The sequence below is a fragment of the Ranitomeya variabilis genome, chromosome 2 (assembly GCF_051348905.1).
Source record: "Ranitomeya variabilis isolate aRanVar5 chromosome 2, aRanVar5.hap1, whole genome shotgun sequence".
In the NCBI taxonomy this organism is placed as follows: Eukaryota; Metazoa; Chordata; class Amphibia; order Anura; family Dendrobatidae; genus Ranitomeya; species Ranitomeya variabilis.
In genome coordinates this window covers 593,630,666-593,652,478 of record NC_135233.1, presented here as the reverse complement: position 1 = coordinate 593,652,478, position 21,813 = coordinate 593,630,666, and the positions used below count along the sequence as shown (strand labels likewise).

At 40.6% G+C, this 21,813-nt stretch overlaps 1 protein-coding gene across 3 annotated transcripts in view; it reads right to left on the bottom strand.

Annotated features, from left to right (window-relative positions):
• Nucleotides 1-21,813, bottom strand: part of CDH5 (cadherin 5) — a 55,575-nt gene that overhangs the window by 9,207 nt on the left and 24,555 nt on the right. Inside the window, exons 1-7 of one of the 3 annotated variants that reach the window (XM_077288391.1) lie at nucleotides 9,887-9,951; nucleotides 3,737-3,934; nucleotides 3,168-3,456; nucleotides 1,754-1,873; nucleotides 1,378-1,545; nucleotides 970-1,157; nucleotides 644-897 (exon numbers count right to left, since the gene is read on the bottom strand). In XM_077288391.1, coding sequence (XP_077144506.1) covers nucleotides 644-897; nucleotides 970-1,157; nucleotides 1,378-1,545; nucleotides 1,754-1,873; nucleotides 3,168-3,456; nucleotides 3,737-3,916 — 1,199 coding nt within the window. In that variant the 5' untranslated portion in view covers nucleotides 3,917-3,934; nucleotides 9,887-9,951. Of the gene's footprint in view, nucleotides 1-643; nucleotides 898-969; nucleotides 1,158-1,377; nucleotides 1,546-1,753; nucleotides 1,874-3,167; nucleotides 3,457-3,736; nucleotides 3,935-9,067; nucleotides 9,150-9,886; nucleotides 9,952-21,813 lie in introns of those variants that run through there. The other 2 variants (XM_077288390.1, XM_077288392.1) reach the window with 2 other exon arrangements.

Below are 21,813 nucleotides of genomic sequence, written 5' to 3'. Positions count from 1 at the left end.
AGTGGTATAAAAATGAAGCATATAAGGGCATCCCTCCAATGGTGTACGTGAAATTTTCTCTTACTTTCCTTTATATAAAAAAACTACCCAGGATGTAAATTTGTAGCTAATATATCCTAGTGCAGCCTGTGGCTCACTGTTAGTGTTTCTACCTCCGATACAGCAGGTTGCAAATACTTAATAAAAAGAAGTAGTGGTATAAAAATTAAACCAAAGGGCATCCCTCCAATGGTGTTCCTTACAGATGACATGTTCTCTTACTTTCCTTTATATAAAAAACTACACAGGATGTAAATTTGTATCTAATATATACTAGTGCAGCCTGTGGCTCACTGTTAGTGTTTCTACCTCCCATACAATATGTTGCAAAGACTTAGGAAAAAGAAGTAGTGGTATAAAAATTTAATATATAAGGGCATCCCTCCAACAGTGTCCATTGTAGGGGACATGTTTTCTTATTTTCCTTTATAAAAAGCTACACAGGATGTAAATGTGTGTCTAATATATATGTCTAATATATACTAGTACAGCCTGTGGGTCACTGTTAGTGTTTCTGCCTCCATTCATTTTTTTATTTATTTTTGACCGTAATAGAAATATTTCTGCATGGTTACGATGCAACAAATTAAATAATGATTCTTACCGCACAACTTTTTTGGGAAAATCAGGGTCCACGGCCGATACAAAACCGATATTTTTCTGTTTCTCGTCCTCTTTCACCTTGAACAGGTAGAAAGGGTCCATGAACTCAGGGGGTTCATCCACATCCAAGACGTTGATGATGACTTCAGTGGTGCTGCTTGGCCTTTGCTGGTTTGCCACTCGGAGGTCGATGGAGGGGTCGCTGACTTCAATGCTCATTCTGAATTGTTTATCACTACTCTCGTAGTTCAGAGGCTGAAACGAGAGACGTGTTTATAGCAAGAGGCACAGATGGGTGAAAAGATGGGCAGAGGCCCCTTGTCATACCTTTGTGAGACTGATTATCCCTTCGTTGGTCTGGGGATTGCTTTTTATCTTAAACCATTGCTCAAATATGCCTTTCATAAAAGTGTACTTGGCAATTCTGTTCTGTGGTTCGTCAACATCTTCAACCAAAATCTTTCCCACCTCTTCTCCAACTCTCAGATCCTCGTAGACGTTGAACGTGTACTGTTCTGTGAATTTGGGGAAACATTAGGGTCAGGTCAATCATCGTATTGGTGCTGGAAGTTTGCTGGACGTTTCAGGGGTTCACAAGATGCAAATATATGTTTGTTAATTTATGGAGAGGACCTTCGAAAAGCCATGAGCATGAATGGTCCTCCATGAGAAGGTTGACTTCCTTCGTTTCTGACACAGATGATTTATTTTCTGGCACCCTAAGTTGATACTTACTCTTTGTGAAAGTCGGAAAGTTGTCGTTGATATCACTCAAGTGGATGATGACCGTCGCTGAGCTCGAAAATCCACCACTTAGTCCCGGAGAATCCTTGGCTTGCACAATAACTTCATAACTGGCTTTTGTCTCTCTGTCTAAGTAGGAACTCTGGGTATAGATTTCACCTATGGAAAATATAAAAAAAGATGTAATGGAATATCACTGGATTGGTAAGGATCCAGGCTGTGTCCCCATTCAAGGGACACTTAGGTGGGAATCTAGACCCTAGATCTAGATCTGCAGCCACTTCATTCTTGGTAGCGTTCTCCATGTTCATAAAGCGATTCACCATCATTTTATAGGATTTGAATACCCCTCTAAGTATTGACTTACCAGTGATTTCATTGATCTTGAAGTGTTCATAACCTTGAACGATTTTGTATGTTACTTTGGCGTGCCCAGCCACCGTGGGATCATCAGGGTCTACTGCATTAACCTTGGTCACCCAGATATCTAAGTAAACAAGAAAAGAACATAGTATACATCGCAAATATATCATCAGTTTATTCGGGAAAAAATATCTTCTATGGAAACAAAGACCTGGGGATGTGAAAATCCCGTTGGTTTAAATCTTCTTGGCCCCAACATATAGGGTTGTAAGGTGCAGAGGTTCTCGTATCTGGCTCCATGAGCCTAAGGTTCCTCCAACTGTATACCCTAACTAGGAGTCATCTTTTGCATCGGGGTTTCAAAAGTTTCACATTATACCTTTTTATGACATCCCCTCAACACACTTTAGATCATTGTCTTATTCCCCCCGGAATCAATGGGTCTGTTCATTTTTTCTTTAAAGGTATAGGTGGTTAATATATGATCATTGGGGGTTTGACTGATCCCTTGAAGGAAGGGCTCCAAGTCTCCCATGTTAATGGAGTGGTGGTGAGCATGTGTGGCCACCACTCTTACAGATAGTGAAGGGAGTTGGTGGAGATAATGTGCGGCCACCACTCCTACAGACTGTGAATGGAGTGGTGGTGATCATGTGTGGCCACCAGTCCTATAGACAGTGAATGGAGTGGTAGTGAGCATGTGTGGCCACCACTCCTACAGACAGGGAATGTAGTGGTGGTGAGCATGTGAGGCCACCACTCCTACAGACAGTGAATGGAGTGGTGATGATTATGTGTGGCCACCACTCCTACAGACAGTGAATGGAGTGATGGTGATCATGTGTGGCCACCACTCCTACAGACAGTGAATGGAGTGGTAGTGAGCATGTGTGGCCACCACTCCTATAGACAGTGAATGGAGTGGTGGTGATCATGAGTGGCCACCACTCCTATAGACAGTGAATGGAGTGGTAGTGAGCATGTGTGGCCACCACTCCTATAGACAGTAAATGGAGTGGTGGTGATCATGAGTGGCCAGTGGCCACCACTCCTATAGACAGTGAATGGAGTGGTAGTGATCATGTGTGGTCACCACTCCTACAGACAGTGAATTGAGCAGTGGTCGCACGTGCTCAACACCCCTTCATTCACATGAGGAATTTTGGGATCTCAATTCTCTTGATCAGTCGGAGATACAACGCTTGGGCTCTTGGTAATTAGAAATAACTTCTTCAATACTTGGGAATTGTAAGGCCATATTATTTCCACTATTTCCTTATTCCCTCTAAAACAGAACCTTTTCTATAAATTTGTTTTCACGGATCTAGTTGGAATTGCATGTTTTTGAGAAAGTTTGGGTCTCCTTGACCTTCTTCTAGGGACCCTACCTTTACAAAATTAGAGAACGAAAGACATACCTGTTGCGGACATCTCTGGGACTGAGGCATTGTATGACTCTTGAGTAAATATGGGGGCATTGTCATTAATATCAATTAGTCGGATTGAAAACATCTCAGGAGGCTCTAGCGTTTTCTTGGAGATGGTATCTACAAGCAGAGCCGTCAGGTTATACTGTGCCTTCTTCTCGCGATCCAGCCTCTCGTAGCCATAGATGTCTCCTGTGTCCTCTTTCACTTTGAAGAGGGTGTTAGCGTACTCTCCCTGTAGTATGTACTCTGCATTTGTGCGGAGCTTAGTGGATTTCAGCTAAAAATACAAAAATGAATGACTTACTAATGCTTAAAAGTAGCAATATTACACTTCTCAACACCTTAATAGTCCTTAGTTGACAACCTATTTTGCCCTTGAGAACCATCATTTACTATTGGGCAAATTTGATAAAGCTCGAATCTGCAACGTTTTGATGTGCTACCCTTGTTATTGGTGGTTTATTTTGGGTTCCAGAAATATAATAATGGATTAGCTGGTGTCCGGTGACCCCCGGGACTATTTACTATCTGTTCCGTCGCTCCCACCATCCTCTTACCGTTCCTATCATATATGGAATATTGGTCTGCTCTTCAAGGGTACTGATCTGATTCCACACCCAGTGTCTCTTCACACGCCGCTTGGTCTCGCCATCTTGCTCCTCTTGGTGGGTACACAGGACCATGTGACAGAAGACGTTGAAGATGACCAGCAGATGAAGCAAAAGCAACTTCATCATTGCTGGATTTCCAGCGGTCTATGAATGAAAACCATGGATTATTTCTTAGTATATTACACAGCAGCTGAAGATGAGAAATATCAACATCTACTGTATACCTACTGTATTGCCATACCTGAACCCATAAACTCATGTAGATGCAATACCTGAACCTATAAACTCATGTAGATGCCATACCTGAACCCATAAACTCATGTAGATGCCATACCTGAACCCATAAACTCATATAGATGCCACATCTGAACCAATAAACTCATGTAGATGCCATACCTGAACCCATAAACTCATATAGATGCCAGATCTGAACCCATAAACTCATATAGATGCCATACCTGAACCCATAAACTCATGTAGATGCCATACCTGAACTCATGAACTCATATAGATTTCACAACTAATATACTGTAGACACCAGACCAGGCCCTTAAACTAACATAGATTCAAACTAATACAAATGCAAGACCAGAGTCCTTAAACTGGAACAAAATGAGATACCAGACCCCATAACCTAATACAGATGCCAGACCAGGCCCCCTAAACTAATACAGATGCCAGACCAGGCCCCCTAAACTAATACAGATGTCAGACCAGACCTCTAAACTAATACAGATGCAGGACCAGGCCCCCTAAATTAATACAGATGTCAGACCAGGCCCCCTAAACTAATACAGATGCCAGGCCAGGCCCCTTAAACTAATACAGATGCCAGACCAGGCCCCCTAAACTAAAACAGATGCCAGACCAGGCCCCCTAAACTAAAACAGACGCCAGACCGGGCCCCCTAAACTAATACAGATGCTAAACCAGGCCCCCTAAACTAATACAGATGCCAGACCAGGCCTCCTAAACGAATACAGATGCCAGACCAGGCCCCCTAAACTAATACAGATGCCAAATCAGGTACCCTAAACTAATACCGATGTCAGACCAGGCCCCTTAACTAATACATATGCCAGACCAGGCCCCCTAAACTAATACAGATGCCAGACCAGACCCCTAAACTAATACAGATGCCAGACCAGGCCCCCTAAACTAATACAGATGCCAAATCAGGTACCCTAAACTAATACCGATGTCAGACCAGGCCCCTTAACTAATACATATGCCAGACCAGGCCCCCTAAACTAATACAGATGCCAGACCAGACCCCATAACTAATACAGATGCCAGACCAGGCCCCCTAAACTAATACAGATGCCAAATCAGGTACCCTAAACTAATACCGATGTCAGACCAGGCCCCTTAACTAATACATATGCCAGACCAGGCCCCCTAAACTAATACAGATGCCAGACCAGACCCCTAAACTAATACAGATGCCAGACCAGGCCCCCTAAACTAATACAGATGCCAGACCAGACCCCTAAACTAATACAGATGCCAGACCAGGCCCACTAAATTAATACAGATGCCAGACCAGGCCCCTAAACTAATACAGACACTAAACTCTTAAACTAATACCGATGCCAGACCAGACCCCTAAACTAATACAGATATCACACCAGGGTCCTTAACTAATGCAGATTGCAATTTTCCAACTTTGAATTTTTATGCAATGAAATCACAGAGATATGTCACACAAAATACTTAATAAGTAACGTTTCCCACATGTCTACTTTACATCAGCACAATTTTGGAACCAACATTTTTTTTTGTTAGGGATTTATAAGGGTTAAAAGTTGACCAGCAATTTCTCATTTTTACAACACCATTTTTTTTAGGGACCACATCTCATTTGAAGTCATTTTGAGGGGTCTATATGATAGAAAATGCCCAAGTGTGACACCATTCTAAAAACTGCACCCCTCAAGGTGCTCAAAACCACATTCAAGAAGTTTATTAACCCTTCAGGTGTTTCACAGGAATTTTTGGAATGTTTAAATAAAAATGAACATTTAACTTTTTTTCACAAAAAAATTACTTCAGCTCCAATTTGTTTTATTTTACCAAGGGTAACAGGACAAAATGGACCCCAAAAGTTGTTGTACAATTTGTCCTGAGTACACCGATACCCCATATGTGGGGGTAAACCACTGTTTGGGCGCATGGCAGAGCTTGGAAGCGAAGGAGCGCCATTTGACTTTTCAATGCAAAATTGACTGGAATTGAGATGGGACGCCATGTTGCGTTTGGAGAGCCCCTGATGTGCCTAAACATTGAAACCCCCACAAGTGACACCATTTTGGAAAGTAGACCCCCTAAGGAACTCATCTAGATGTGTTGTGAGAGCTTTGAACCCCCAAGTGTTTCACTACAGTTTATAACGCAGAGCCGTGAAAATAAAAATTCTTTTTTTTTCCACAAAAATTATTTTTTAGCCCCCAGTTTTGTATTTTTTCAAGGGTAACAGATGAAATTAGACCCCAAAAGTTGTCCAATTTGTCCTGAGTACGCTGATACCCCATATGTGGGGGAACACCACCGTTTGAGCGCATGGCAGAGCTCGGAAGGGATGGAGCGTCATTTGGAATGCAGACTTAGATGGATTGGTCTGCAGGCGTCACATTGCGTTTGCAGAGCCCCTAATGTACCTAAACAGTAGAAACCCCCCACAAGTGACCCCATATTGGAAACTAGACCCCCCAAGGAACTTATCTAGATGTTTTGTGAGAACTTTGAACCCCCAAGTGTTTCACTACAGTTTATAACGCAGAGCTGTGAAAATAAAAAATATTTTTTTTCCCACAAAAATTATTTTTTAGCCCCCAGTTTTGTATTTTCCCAAGGGTAACAGGAGAAATTGGACCCCAAAAGTTGTTGTCCAATGTGTCCTGAGTACGCTGATACCCCATATGTTGGGATAAACCCCTGTTTGGGCGCACGGGAGAGCTCGGAAGGGAAGGAGCACTGTTTTACTTTTTCAACGCAGAATTGGCTGGAATTGAGATCGGACGCCATGTCACGTTTGGAGAGCCCCTGATGTGCCTAACCAGTGGAAACCCCCCAATTATAACTGAAACCCTAATCCAAACACATCCCTAACCCTAATCCCAACGGTGGGGTGCAACGTTAGTCCGCCTCCACGTGGTGCACCCTGGGTAACGCTAAAGGACTAACAATTTTGTCAACCAAACAATCAAATTACATCTAGATCTCTTGGTCAATATATTTTACATCATTTCAACTGATTTCTGTTCCTTTGTCCCCTTTCAATCATTGTTTATTGTTTGTTATTTATTCTTATATGATGTTAAAATATATGTTAATACGGTTAAACAAAAAAAATCCCAACGGTAACCCTAACCACACCCCTAACCCTGACACACCCCTAACTCTAATCCCAACCCTATTCCCAACCGTAAATGTAATCCAAACCCTAACCCTAACTTTAGCCCCAACCCTAACCCTAACTTTAGCCCCAACCCTAACTGTAGCCTTAACCCTAACCCCTAACCCTCTCCCTAACCCTAGCCCTAACCCTAGCCCTAACCCTAACCCTAGCCCTAACCCTAATGGGAAAATAGAAATAAATACATTTTTTAATTTTTTGCTAACTAAGGGGGTGATGAGGGGGGTTTGATTTACTTTTATAGCGGGTTTTTTAGTGGATTTTTATGATTGGCAGCCGTCACACACTGAAAGACGCTTTTTATAGCAAAAAATATTTTTTGCGTTACCACATTTTGAGAGCTATCATCTTTCCATATTTTGGTCCACAGAGTCATGTGAGGTCTTGTTTTTTGCGGGACAAGTTGACGTTTTTATTGGTAACATTTTCAGGCACGTGACATTTTTTGATCGCTTTTTATTCCGATTTTTGTGAGGCAGAATGACCAAAAACCAGCTATTTATGAATTTCTTTTGGGGGAGGCGTTTATACCATTCCGCGTTTGGTAAAATGGATAAAGCAGTTTTGTTCTTGGGGTCAGTATGATTACAGCGATACCTCATTTATATTTTTTTTATGTTTTGGCGCTTTTATACGATAAAAACTATTTTATAGAAAAAATAATTATTTTTGCATCGCTTTATTCTGAGGACTATAACTTTTTTCTTTTTTCTTTGATGATGCTGTATGGCGGCTCGTTTTTTGCGGGACAAGATGACGTTTTCAGCGGTATCATGGTTATTTATATCTGTCTTTTTGATCGCGTGTTATTCCACTTTTTGTTTGGCGGTATGATAATAAAGCGTTGTTTTTTGCCTCTTTTTTTTTGTTTTTTTTTGCGGTGTTAACTGAAGGGGTTAACTAGTGGGACAGTTTTATAGGTCGGGTCATTACGGACGCGGTGATACTAAATATGTGTACTTTTATTGTTTTTTTTTATTTAGATAAAGAAATGTATTTCATGGTGGTCATGATTAAGGGAGCTTAGTCTCCAGAAACGTGTTGAGATTCTTACCCATATGGTTCGTGCTGAAGTCTGTATCCTCTATGTTTAAAGTTTGTGAATACAGAAAACTCTTATTTACGGATTCGGTGAAGCTGGACATTCTCTTCTTTTTTGGCCTCTAAATTAATACAGATGCCAGACCAGGCCCTCTAAATTAATACAGAAGCCAGACCAGACCCCTAAACTAATACAGATGCCAGACCAGGCCCCTAAACCAATACAGATGCCAGACCAGGTCCCCTAAACTAATACAGATGCCAGACCAGGCCCCCTAAACTAATACAGATGCCAGACCAGGCCCCTAAACTAATACAGATGCCAGACCAGGTCCCCTAAACTAATACCGATGCCAGACCAGACCCCTAAACTAATACAGATGCCAGACCAGGCCCCTAAACTAATACAGATGCCAGACCAGGCCCCTTAACTAATACAGATGCCAGACCAGACCCCTAAACTAATACAGATGCCAGACCAGACCCCTAAACTAATACAGATGCCAGACCAGGCCCCTTAACTAATACAGATGCCAGACCAGGTCCCCTAAACTAATACAGATGCCAGACCAGGCCCTCTAAACTAATAGAGATGCCAGACCAGGCACCCTAAACTAATACAGATGCCAGACCAAGGTCCCTTAAACTAACATATATTAGAGGGGATAGAGCTGCAAAAATTGGCCATTTTTTTCCTATTCTTCCCTGTCGGTGGGCACGAGATTGATATAAAAGTTTTAAAAAAAGCGATCACTTCTACATGGGGAGGACACAAGTACGGAACATTGAAGCAATATACCGGTAACAGATGTGGCACTCACCCCAATGTTGCTGAAATCAATGTCCTTTATTCGCTTTATACGGCATTAGACATTTTGTGGAGAGGTGGCAGGTGAAGGTGAGGGGTGCGGGGAGACAGGAGTGGACGACGTCCGTTTCGCCAGGGCACCTGGACCCGTTGAAGCGCATTTGCGCGAAACGGCCGTCGTCCACTCCTGTCTCCCCGCACCCCTCACCTTCACCTGCCGCCTCTCCACAAAATGTCTAATGCTGTATAAAGCGAATAAAGGACATTGATTTCAGCAACATTGGGGTGAGTGCCACATCTGTTATATTGCTTCAATATTTGTGACTCTATCATCTTGATATATGTAGAGCACCGCCCCCCGATGCATCTATGAAGCTTTGTGTTTTAAGTCTTTGGGAAAATCCGTCCTCTATTTTTGTGGCCTGTGAGGATCATTTTTACCTGGTGCTGCTCAGTTCTGAATCTCTTTTTTGATGTGCATAAGTGCGGAACAACTCTGCCTTTCAGGAGCCTGGGAAAGCTGGAAAAGATCAATATGTGCACTGCAATGCCAATCATATACAGTTGTGGCCAAAAGTATTGACACCCCTGCAATTCTGTCAGATAATACTCAGTTTCTTCCTGAAAATGATTGCAAACACAAATTCTTTGGTATCATTATCTTGATTTAATTTGTCTTAAATGAAAAAACACAAAAAGAATTGTCCTAAAGGCAAATTGGATATAATTCCACACCAAACATAAAAAAGGGGGTGGACAAAAGTATTGGCACTGTTCGAAAAATCATGTGATGCTTCTCCAATTTGTGTAATTAACAGCACCTGTAACTTACCTGTGGCACCTAACAGGTGTTGGCAATAACTAAATCACACTTGCAGCCAGTTGACATGGATTAAAGTTGACTCAACCTCTGTCCTGTGTCCTTGTGTGTACCACATTAAGCATGGAGAAAAGAAAGAAGACCAAAGAACCCATGGCACTGTGGCTAACCTCCCTAGATGTGGACAGAAAAGAGAAATTGACAAGAGATTTCAACGCAAGATTGTGCGGATGTTGGATAAAGAACCTCAACTAACATCCAAACAAGTTCAAGCTGCCCTGCAGTCCGAGGGTATAACAGTGTCAACCCGTACTATCCGTCGGCGTCTGAATGAAAAGGGACTGTATGGTAGGAGACCCAGGAAGACCCCACTTCTTACCACGAGACATAAAACAGCCAGGCTGGAGTTTGCCAAAACTTACGTGAAAAAGCCTAAAACGTTTTGGCAGAATGTTCTCTGGTCAGATGTCACAAAAGTAAAGCTTTTTGGGCAAAGGCATCAACATAGAGTTTACAGGAGAAAAAAAGAGGCATTCAAAGAAAAAAAACACGGTCCCTACAGTCAAACATGGCGGAGGTTCCCTGATGTTTTGGGGTTGCTTTGCTGCCTCTGGCACTGGACTGCTTGACCGTGTGCATGGCATTATGAAGTCCGAAGACTACCAACAAATTTTGCAGCATAATGTAGGGCCCAGTGTGAGAAAGCTGGGTCTCCCTCAGAGGTCATGGGTCTTCCAGCAGGACAATGACCCAAAACACACTTCAAAAAGCACTAGAAAATGGTTTGAGAGAAAGCACTGGAGACTTCTAAGGTGGCCAGCAATGAGTCCAGACCTGAATCCCATAGAACACCTGTGGAGAGATCTAAAAATGGCAGTTTGGAGAAGGCACCCTTCAAGTATCAGGGACCTGGAGCAGTTTGCCAAAGAAGAATGGTCTAAAATTCCAGCAGAGCATTGTAAGAAACTCATTGATGGTTACCGGAAGCGGTTGGTCGCAGTTATTTTGGCTAAAGGTTGTGCAACCAAGTATTAGGCTGAGGGTGCCAATACTTTTGTCTGGCTCATTTTTGGAGTTTTGAGTGAAATGATCAATGTTTTGCTTTTTGCTTCATTCTCTTTTGTGTTTTTTCATTTAAGACAAATTAAATGAAGATAATAATACCAAAGAATTTGTGTTTGCAATCATTTTCAGGAAGAAACTGAGTATTATCTGACAGAATTGCAGGAGTGTCAATACTTTTGGCCACAACTGTAGGTTATGATGCAGATGTCAGGAAGATACAGCGGGGACGTATTTTTAGGGTCCTGATAGAAATGGAGGGGCACAATGTGTATGACCCAATTTTCGGGAAGATGTTGGGGCGCAAGGATCTGTTGCGGAGTAGAACTGATTTACCTTTGTGATAAATCCCCGCAGAGTATTTACAAAATAAGAGCGGAGGAGGCCATGAAATTTTTTATTTTTTTTTCGTTGAAAGACATTTCATTTACAATTCCCAGTGGAGACCATTACGCCGAATAAACCCGACTCGCCCATAATAAACCGATCTTCATAAAACGGAAAGTATTGGCTTCTAGATTTTTCCACGCAAGGTTAATGGAAGGTTAAACATGCTCTAATATTGACCGCTTATTGAAGTCAATGGAAAAAAAATTGGTGGCGGCGGACTGTGCGGTTTTATTAGTCGTATTACCTTGCGCCCAGAGTAACCAGACAATTAATAAATCTGCCATTTCCAAGAGGTGAAATCTGGGATTTTCTATTTATAAAATGCATTTTTTTTATCTTTTACTGTCAGATATATTTTTATTTTATTTATTTATTATTTTTACCTTTTCTCAGGATTTCTTAGATTTCCCGGGAGTATTTTACAGAAAATAAAGATAATATTTGTTATATTTATTCAGTCTGGCGGTAATCCTTTTTTTTTTTTATTCCCTCTCTGAGAATATTTATAACATGCGATTTCTCACTCTAGCTGTGGGATTTTATTATTTAATTTCTGGAATAATATTAATATTCCGAAGAGGGAAAAAAAAAATCTTTATGTAGTATAAAATACATTAGTTTTACTATTATATGAATGGGAGGATCACTTAGTAAGCTTTGGAAGGAAGTCTTTGCGGTTCAGGAGTAACACTTTTTTTTAGAAATTTTAAGGAAGCCTTCCCAGTGGAGTTTTGCCTTACCCTGCATTGGAAAGGAGTCTTTGCAGTTAAAGGAGTTGTCCATTTTTGGGGTCGTTTTATTTTATTTATTAATTTTTTTCAAATGCATATATTTGGGATTAATAATATATATTTTTAATAATAATAATAAAATTAAATTTTTGCAATTAGGCTTCCTTTAAAATTTTGCACCATTTGTTTTTTTTAAGCACTTTGTTTTCGAGCAAATTTATCCTTGATGTGGTCATAAATCAGTTAAGATGAGCTTAGAAATTAAACATAGAATTACAAACTCTTCTGGCAAACTGTCAGGATGAGCTCACTGATGGATACTCAGTTAATTAATTCTGCAGGCAGCAAAATAGACATAGAGGCTGTAGAAGCCAAAGTGCAAAAGTATTTCTCGGCCCCAAATATATGCATTTAAGTAACAAAAAATGATCTTAAAGTTGAAGAACCTCTTTAAGTAGTGTCTCTGTATCTACTATTGGAAAGGAGTCTTTACAGTTCAGACGTGTAACTATATCAGCCATTGGAAAGGAATCTTTACAGTTCAGTAGTGGAACGATATCAGCCATTGGAAAGGAGTCTTTACAGCTCAGACGTGTAACTATATCAGCCATTGGAAAGGAGTCTTTACAGCTCAGACGTGTAACTATATCAGCCATTGGAAAGGAGTGTTTACAGCTCAGACGTGTAACTATATCAGCCATTGGAAAGGAATCTTTACAGTTCAGTAGTGGAACTATATCAGCCATTGGAAAGGAGTCTTTGCAGCTCAGACGTGTAACTATATCAGCCATTGGAAAGGAATCTTTACAGTTCAGTAGTGGAACTATATCAGCCATTGGAAAGGAATCTTTACAGTTCAGAAGTGAAACTATATCAGCCATTGGAAAGGAATCTTTACAGTTCAGAAGTGAAACTATATCAACCATTGGAAAAAAGTCTTTACAGTTCAGAAGTGTAACTATATCAGCCATTGGAAAGGAGTCTTTACAGTTCAGAAGTGTAACTATATCAGCCATTGGAAAGGAGTCTTTACAGTTCAGAAGTGTAACTATATCAGCCACTGGAAATGAGTCTTTACAGTTCAGTAATGTTACTATATCAGCCATTGGAAAGGAGTCTTTACAGTTCAGAAGTGTAACTATATCAGCCATTGGAAAGGAATCTACAGTTCAGTAGCATAACTATATGAGAAATTGGAAAGGAGTCTTTACAGTTCAGTAGTGTAACTATATCCCATGTTGGAAAGGAATCTTTACAGTGCACGAGTATTAGCATATCTTGTATTGGAAAGGGGTCTTCACAATTCAAGAATATTCTTATATCTAATAAGTGAAATGATTCTTTACAATCCAGTAGTATGATATGACTGAAGTATTTTCCTTTCATTAGGGAGACTATATCTGTCCTTGGAAAGGATTCTTTGCAGTACAGTAGTGTAACATTTAAAAAAGTCAGTTAAAGCCCAATTTCAATATAAAATTCTGGCAGTTTCTGTTTTATGTTCTGACTTACATTGGGTCCATTACACAATGGTTCCCAAGTGACTTATTGGGTGCCCCATTCTTAATATTGCACAGCAAATAGGAGAAGCAATGCAATTTAAAGCTACAGGCGCCACAGCTGTGGATCCGCTTTGAGGAAAAATAAGGACCTTTAAAAGCTTTAAATCACTTGTGATACCCCCATTAACTTCTCTGCTTTATCATCTATATCCCGAAATCTGATTTTGTGCCTTAAATACAAATGGTTTGTCAAGTATCGTCCGCTTCCATTAATTGCATGATTCATGGCGCAGGAAGCTGCTGACATTTGCACAGACTTGGTTCGCTCAGGGAGCAATGCTTTAATGTGAGCTTTTAATCTACGCAAAACAATACCTACAAGAAACAAAATGATCAAAATTTTCATTTTTTGTGCTTATTTTTTGCGATTTTTTTTTTTGCTTCTTTTTTTTTGTATGTTTTCTATGCAAAACAATGACGGCAGACACTGGAAATAAGGGAGACTCGGCAGTAGGTGTCTGCTGCTGATTCATGTGTTGCAAGAGGTCCAAGGACATTACTTGTGGTTCTTACGAAAAATTGCGTAAGAAAGACAAGAGGCTGATTTTATAATTGATACCTTGGTAATAATTCTATATACTTCCTTATTATTTAAATATAATGGTCATTTAAATTTTTTATAAAGCAATAATACCCATGAAAATAAACACTTTGGAGAAGTTTACAGTTCGTTACCTTGGAGACGACCACTACTTCTAGATAGCAGAACAGGTGCAATGCTTACAAGCTCTTTTTTTTTGATCTTGTAAGTGCTGTATGGCCAACTTCAGTGCAGTACTTACAAGCTAAATAGCAGCGGTGGTCGGTCTCCTAAGCAACAAGTTATAAACAAAAAAAAAATGTTAATATCTAAAAAAACAACGACTTTCAAAGGTGCTTGTTTTTACTATGCTCATGTATGAAGATGGGAATAACCCTTTATCTTGGTCCCTGACCTGTGAGTTGTGATGTCATCAAACCTGGTGTGATGATGTCACCGAATATGAGGTGTTCAGCCAATCAGCCGCATCCATCTAAAGGATCTTGAGATGTGGTATCCCAAGACCTCATTTATAATGTAGGGGACAAAGCAGGACTTTGGGTTGTGTCACCTGCCAGACCCTTGGCATTACCAGATTACCTAACTGGGCATTCATTAGGGTCAACAGTTAGTAATTCCTCCATCAATTAGTTGGAACAGATAGTAGACACTAACAATGTCTCTCTTTCACCCATGAAAACCTGGTCGGCTCATATAGTATATTGATTTTCATATGTAGCATGTAATACTTCATTTCTCCTGTGGGGGTGCTGCAGGGAAATCAAACACTAGCTCAAAAGGTTCTCTTTCAGATGACAGCTGATTGCTGGGGATCCCAAGAGTGATACTCTCTGTTATCAGTCTATTTTCAAAGGACCTTTTTGTAAAGGGGTTATCCGGGACTATTTCATTTTTTTTAATAGGGGCCTATGAATTCAAAGGCAAGTAGTTGGTAGCTAACTACCCTGTTGTGCCTAGTACCAATCGCTGCTGGCACAGAGCAGTTGCAGATAGTTTCTGCTGACATCACATTGACAGAGCAGCGGCTTCTCTTCCACTCTGCTCTCTTGGTGGGAGTTGACTGCTAATGTCATGCTGATTGCCAGCTGAGAGCTGCCCTATTGATATGGAGCAGCAGAATCACTGAAGGAGCAGTCTGTGACCACTTTGAGCTGGCGCTGGGCAGAACAGGCAGGTTGTGAGCAGTTCCCTGCCTGCTAGTTTGTAGGCTCATAGTAAAAAAATAAAATAGTCCTAGATAACTCCTTTACTAAAAACACACAAGACCTCCAGGAATTTGTGGATCAGCTCACTTGAAAACAAGACAAGGAGTCACAAAAGCTATTCTACATGTCTGAAGAATTAGAAAGCAAACAATTGATTGTTTGAGGTAGCTCATTCCAGAGTGTAGGTGCAGCATTTGAGAAGTTGTGAAAATGTATTTGAAGGGCTGTGATTAAAGAAGACAGTGGTTGTGTATATTTGGTGGACTAAAAAGTGCTAAATCAAGAAGGAAAGAACCAAGTGAAACATTTCAGAGGATGAGAGGAAGCAAGTGTGAACTAGTGTATTACCTAATTTAGGAAGCACATAATCGGCCGGAATAGATGGTGTCCAAAAAGAGCACTTCTTTCTGTCTCACTGGAGGACCTAGCCTGAACATGTGTAGGCCATTATTTTCATAGAGCATCACGTAATACCTGTTGGAGTGCTGTAGGAAAAGCAAACACTAGCTTAAAAAGTCCTTGGCAAATTACAGTTGATTACTGTGGACCCCAGATGTGACACTCTCTATGAAGTCCATGTATTACACGGATAGGCCATTAGTTTCAGTGAGCATCATGTAATACTTCAATTCACCTGTTGGAGTGCTGTAAGAAAATAAGACACTAGCTTAAAAATTCCTTGGCAGATTACAGTTGATTACTGTGGACCCCAGATGTGACACTCTCTATGAAGCCCATGTGTAGGCCATTAGCTTCAGTGAGCATCATGTAATACTTCAATTCACCTGTGGGAGTGCTGTAGGAAAATCAGACACTAGCTTAAAAATTCCTTGGCAGATTACAGTTGATTACTGTGGACCCCAGATGTGACACTCTCTATGAAGCCCATGTGTAGGCCATTAGTTTCAGTGAGCATCATGTAATACTTCAGCTCACCTGTTGGAGTGCTGTAGGAAAATCAGACACTCAAAAATTCCTTGGCAGATTACAGTTGATTACTGTGGACTCCAGTGGTGACACACTCTATGAAAAGTCTATTTTCACAGGACCCTTTAATTAAAAGCACACAACCGGTCCTAGTCCTAAAACAAACTTCATTGCCCACAGTATGCTCATTTCTAAAAAAATTGATAATTTTTTCAACATCCTTTCCATGTCTGCTCTGACATAATACAAGTAGCTAGACCTTTATAGATAAAGGTTGGTTTAATTATACCACACGGAAAAACAAAACAACCTGCAACGCTCTCTTTTTTTTTATATATATAAACATGTGCTAAAAGGTCAACGAGACCTATGAAAAGCATTCAGATTTTATGAGTCGTAATATATGGAATGGTAAAACAAAATGTATCAGTGCGCCGCTCCACGATAAGTGGCGCTGGTACTCCCACTGTTGGGAGTAACTGGAGAGGTGAAACCCACGTCCTTCAGGTTTCGCTGCTTCCTGCTGTTGTTCATATGAAGGGAGTGGGAGGAGAGCTGGCAAAATTCCAGCTCTCTCTAATTACGCTAAGTGAAATTTTCCTATGAGCATTAGGTAATCCAGGACGTTTCCTTCGGCGTGACTGCTTATTTCAACGGCGGAGATAATTCTCCCAAGAAAATGATTTTCTCTCAGCTATTATACAGTCTGTGCTTAATAGGATTCACCTTTTAATTACTGTTCTGAACCCGAAATGTTAAATATAATGTGGAGTTATCAATCAATTCTGCAAACTGCCAAGTGGCTACGGCTTTGCGTAGAGAGGCTTCTTATAATATTCTGATGGTGGAAAAGTACTAAATACAGAACATCATAGAATGAGACTATATGTTTTATATTTTTACAATATGAAATGAAGGGTACCTCCAGCAACTAGAGCCCCAAAATTGCCCCCAAAATAGTGTGGTTCCCATTTTTTTAACTGTATTTAAATAAATAATCAACATTAAAGGGGTTCTCTAAGAATGTGATAAAATAGCCCCATCATGTAATTCAAATGGCAGCCTTACCTAGCCATTTGTCAGGACAGGCTATAGTCTGTAAAAAAGCATCTCCTGAGATCTGCGTCTAAACTGACAGAAGAATTTATTTCTTCTCCTGTCATAGCCCTTCTCAGTCAGCTCCAGTATGTGTGCTTATGATACAGCTCCTCTGTTAGTTGAGACACAGGTCTTGGGAGCTGTGTTTCTTCAGTAAGCACACCGTCTTGACAGGTAACTAGGATGTTCTGCCCTTTGAATTATGTGATGGGGGCTATTTTAATCCATTCTTGTAAAACCTTATTAAAGACTTATTGAATTATTTGTTCTCCTGTCACAGCCCTTCTCCAGCCGCTCTGTTGTGTGTTATGACAGCTCCTCTGTCAGTTTAGACACAGGTCTCAGGAGTTGTTCTTCTTTAGACTGCAGACTGTCCTGACATGTGACTAGTAACAAAAAACTGACTGGCCCTTCCAAATCAGAAAACGGATGTGTACAGGTGTGAACTTGGAGCAGTGACCCCTATATATCCATAGATTTTTGTCATTGCATATCAGCCCTCTGACCGAGCACTCCGCCCTCCATCCTGTGGTGATTTTAATTGCAGCAGGATCCAACCTACCCATAAATTCAGTCTTAAGCCTAAGAGATGTATTCACACTAGACATGTAGGTTCCCAGAAAACCGGAGACCGCCTTGTCGATGGCTGCTGGGCATGCATGAATTGGCCAAATTATGTGCTAAGCATCACCATTTTTTCTCATTATTGAGCAGTAATGCTATTTATATTTCATGTTACATATAGTTCATGTTACATATTTACATGCTTTAACACTACAGACTCACGTGACTACTCTTAGGTTCATCTGTGTCAGTTCTTTCCTGTAATCTTCCATGTTGTAAAGATGAATATAATGGTTTAGGAATGTCCCAAGTAAAACAGTTCATTTTCCGGCAATGTAAAACTTGGCAACAAACCACCAGAAACCAGAAACTTGAGAACCATCTTACTAGAAATCAGGACAAGGAGCCACCAGATAAAACTGCTCTACAGGTATCAAGAATTAGAAAAATAACTTGTTTGAGGTGGCTCATTCCAGGGCATAGGTGCAGCATGAGAGAAGTCTTGGAAATGCATTTAAAGGGCTGCAATAGAGGAGGACAATGACTGTGGGTCTTTGGCAAGCTAAAAGTGGTACACTTAGAAAAATAAGTAAACATTTCCAGAGAGCCCATTATTTTGACAATTAATGCAATAGTCTCAGTAGGAAATGATTAGGGTCTGAATTTAAAATGGGAATGAATCAGCTATTTACTGTGCTGGTAATGAGGCGAGACGGTCACAACCATCCCTTAGTGAATGCCTCAGTTTATTAATATCCTAAAAAGAAATATAATCTTGTAATTATATTTTTCAAATATCATCTCCTGTTTTACATTCTCTTATGTGTGCGGGCTAACACTGCACTGAATGTTTCCTAATAAGATGCAAATGAAAGGTGTGGAATAGGTACATTCATTAAAATAAAGCACTGCTAATTAAAAAGGGGCAATCAGAGGGGTCTGAGGCTCTGATTAAGATGTGTGTAGTTTAGATATTGTACCGGGAGTACATGTTTTAAAAATTTACATTATCATTTCTTATATTCATTCATTTGCATCTTATTAAAATGGTTGAAGTGAAGAATCGGAATCACTAATTGTATGTTTGGTATGGCAGGAAATGTGTTCATTTTTATAAGGAATACAAGGTGCACCTGCTACTGATTAATGCAAGGCGATTGTTTCCATAGAATAATATGTGAAATGTCATTTAAATATCTATTTTCTACTGAATATCTGCATTTACTGCCCTTTATATGTCGTGTCTACCCCTTTGATGCGGTCTCCGGCGCTGAGCTCGTACCTTTCCCGGCACATTACAGCTGATCTGATCAGCTGACATGTGCCTCTAACAGCCGCGGGTGGATCGCGATCCACCCGCGGCTGTTATCATGTTAAATGCTGATGTCACTTCTCCCATCAGCGCCCCGTCACATGATTGCGGGGCACCGATGTGGTTGAATGACTCCCAGGCATCTGCAGGAGACCCCTATAGTTGTCATTGCCAATCTGCTATGAGCGACGCCCTGTGGCCGACGTTCATAGCAGATGAGAATAGCAGATCTCAGCTTCTAGTCTCCAAAGGGGACTATTGAAACTAGTGAAAAGTGTTAAAAAAAAGTTTTTGAAAAAAAATAAAAAAAATATAAAATTCAAATCACCCCTTAATCACAATAAAATAAAATAAAAAATACACAAAAATAAATGTAAAAATAATTCACTCAGTTGGTAAACAGCATAATGAGAGAAAAAAATTAAAACCTCCAGAATGATGTTTTTTTGGTCGCCGCAATATTGCAACAAAATGCAATAACAGGCGATCAAAACATCGCATCTACCTCAAAATGGTATTAATAAAAACATCAGCTCAGTGCGCAAAAAATAAGTGCCCCCCAGCCCCATATCCCCAAAAATGGAGACGCTACGGGGCTCGGAAGATGATGCTATTTTTTTTTTTTAAACAAACTTTGGATTTTTTTTCATCATTTAAATAAAAAAGAACCTATACATGTTTGGATCTACGAACTCGTAATGACCTGGAGAATCATAATGGCAGGTCAGTTTTACCATATAGTGAACATGGTAAACAAACAAGAACAATTGTGGAATAGCACTTTTCTTGGAAATTTCACAGCATTTGGAATTTTTTTTCCCGTTTTCCAGTACATTATATAGTAAAATCAATGGTGTCCTTCCAAGTGAAATCAACATTTCAGGGAATCTGGGTGGTTTCTCTTGTTAGCAGGAGTCTCCCAGAGAGAGTCAACAAGTATAACTCAAAGTACTTGGATCAAAAACTAATTTCTAAGTGAAGTCAACATCTCAGGGAGTTCGGGAGGTCTCCCACGTTTCTGTGAGTCTCCAAAAGAGAGTCAATAAGTATCACTCAAAGTGCTTGGACCATGAACTAATTTCTGAGTGAAGTCAACATCTCATGGAGTCCCAGAGGTCTCCCTTGTTTCCAGAAGTCTCCAAGTAAGAGACAACAAGTATGGCTTAAAATACTTTGACTATGAACTAATTTTCAAGTGAAGTCAATACCTCATTGAGTCCGGGTGGTTTCTCTTTTTACCAGGAGTCTTCCATAGAAAGTCAACAAGTATGACTCAAAGTACTTCTTTCAAAAACACATTTTTAAGTGAAGTCAACATCTCAGGGGTTAGGGAGGTCTCCCATGTTTCTGTGAGACAGGGTTCACATTGCGTTAATGGCAATGTGCTGACGGCATCCGTTTCATAGCGGCACTAACGCTATGTAACGGATGCGTTAGCTCACCCATTGACTGCAATTATGTAGCGCATCGCTAACGCATGTCATAATTGGCATGCGTTAGCGATGTGCCGTCATTCTGTGACAGACCCTTGGACGCGGTCTTCAGCGTTTCGGGGTCTCTCACTGCTAGCGCAGATGGAGCATCTGTGCTAGCGTGATCGCATAACGTGATCTTTAATGGCACTTGTGTTAACGCAGTCCATTTAATGCATGCGTTGAACGGACTGCCCTAACGCAAAATGAACCCTGCCTGAGTCTCCAAGAGAGAGTCAATAAGTATCATTCAAAGTATTTGGACCACTAACTAATTTCTGAGTGAAGTCAACATCTAATGTTTCCAGAAGTGTCCAAGTAGAGACAACAAGAGTCAACAAGTATTACTTAAAATACTTTGACCATGATCCTATTTCCAAGTGAATTCAACATTTCAGGGAGTCTGGGTGGTTTCTCTTGTTACCTGGAGTCAATAAGTATCCCTCAAAGTACTTGGAAAATGAAGGGGTAATGTTTCTCCTTATGGAGAGTGACATACCATCTCTGGCTTGTCAAGGTAAAGAGGCTTATTCACCGTGCAATGCTCCTCTGGGAAATTAAATATGCAAATTGCCTCTTCTGAGAAAAAGAGCTCGTACCTTGATTGTGACTTGTAGTATCACTACTTCCAACAGGTGGCGCTATAGAGTTTAAGTTCTCTTTTTCTCAGAAGAGGCAATTTGCATATTTAATTTCCCAGAGGAGCATTGCACGGCAAATAAGCCTCCTTACCTTGACAAGCCAGCTGGTATGTCACTCTACATAAGGAGAAACATTACCTCTTAGACCCCAGTCCAGAGCCTCTCATCTAGCCAGATCAGTTCTCATGCTTCGCACTGACGAGGGCCAACAGCACGAAACACCGTGCCTGCGAATTGAGATACTGATTTGGCTTTTATCCTAAGTCATATTGCACGACTCGTTAAAGGGTTGATTGTGACTTGTAGGATCGCTACTTCCAACAGGTGGCGCTATAGAGTTTAAGTCCTCTTTTTCTCAGAAGAGGCAATTTGCATATTGGAAAATGAACTCATTTTCGAATGAGGGCAACACCTCACATACACCTCATATGGCC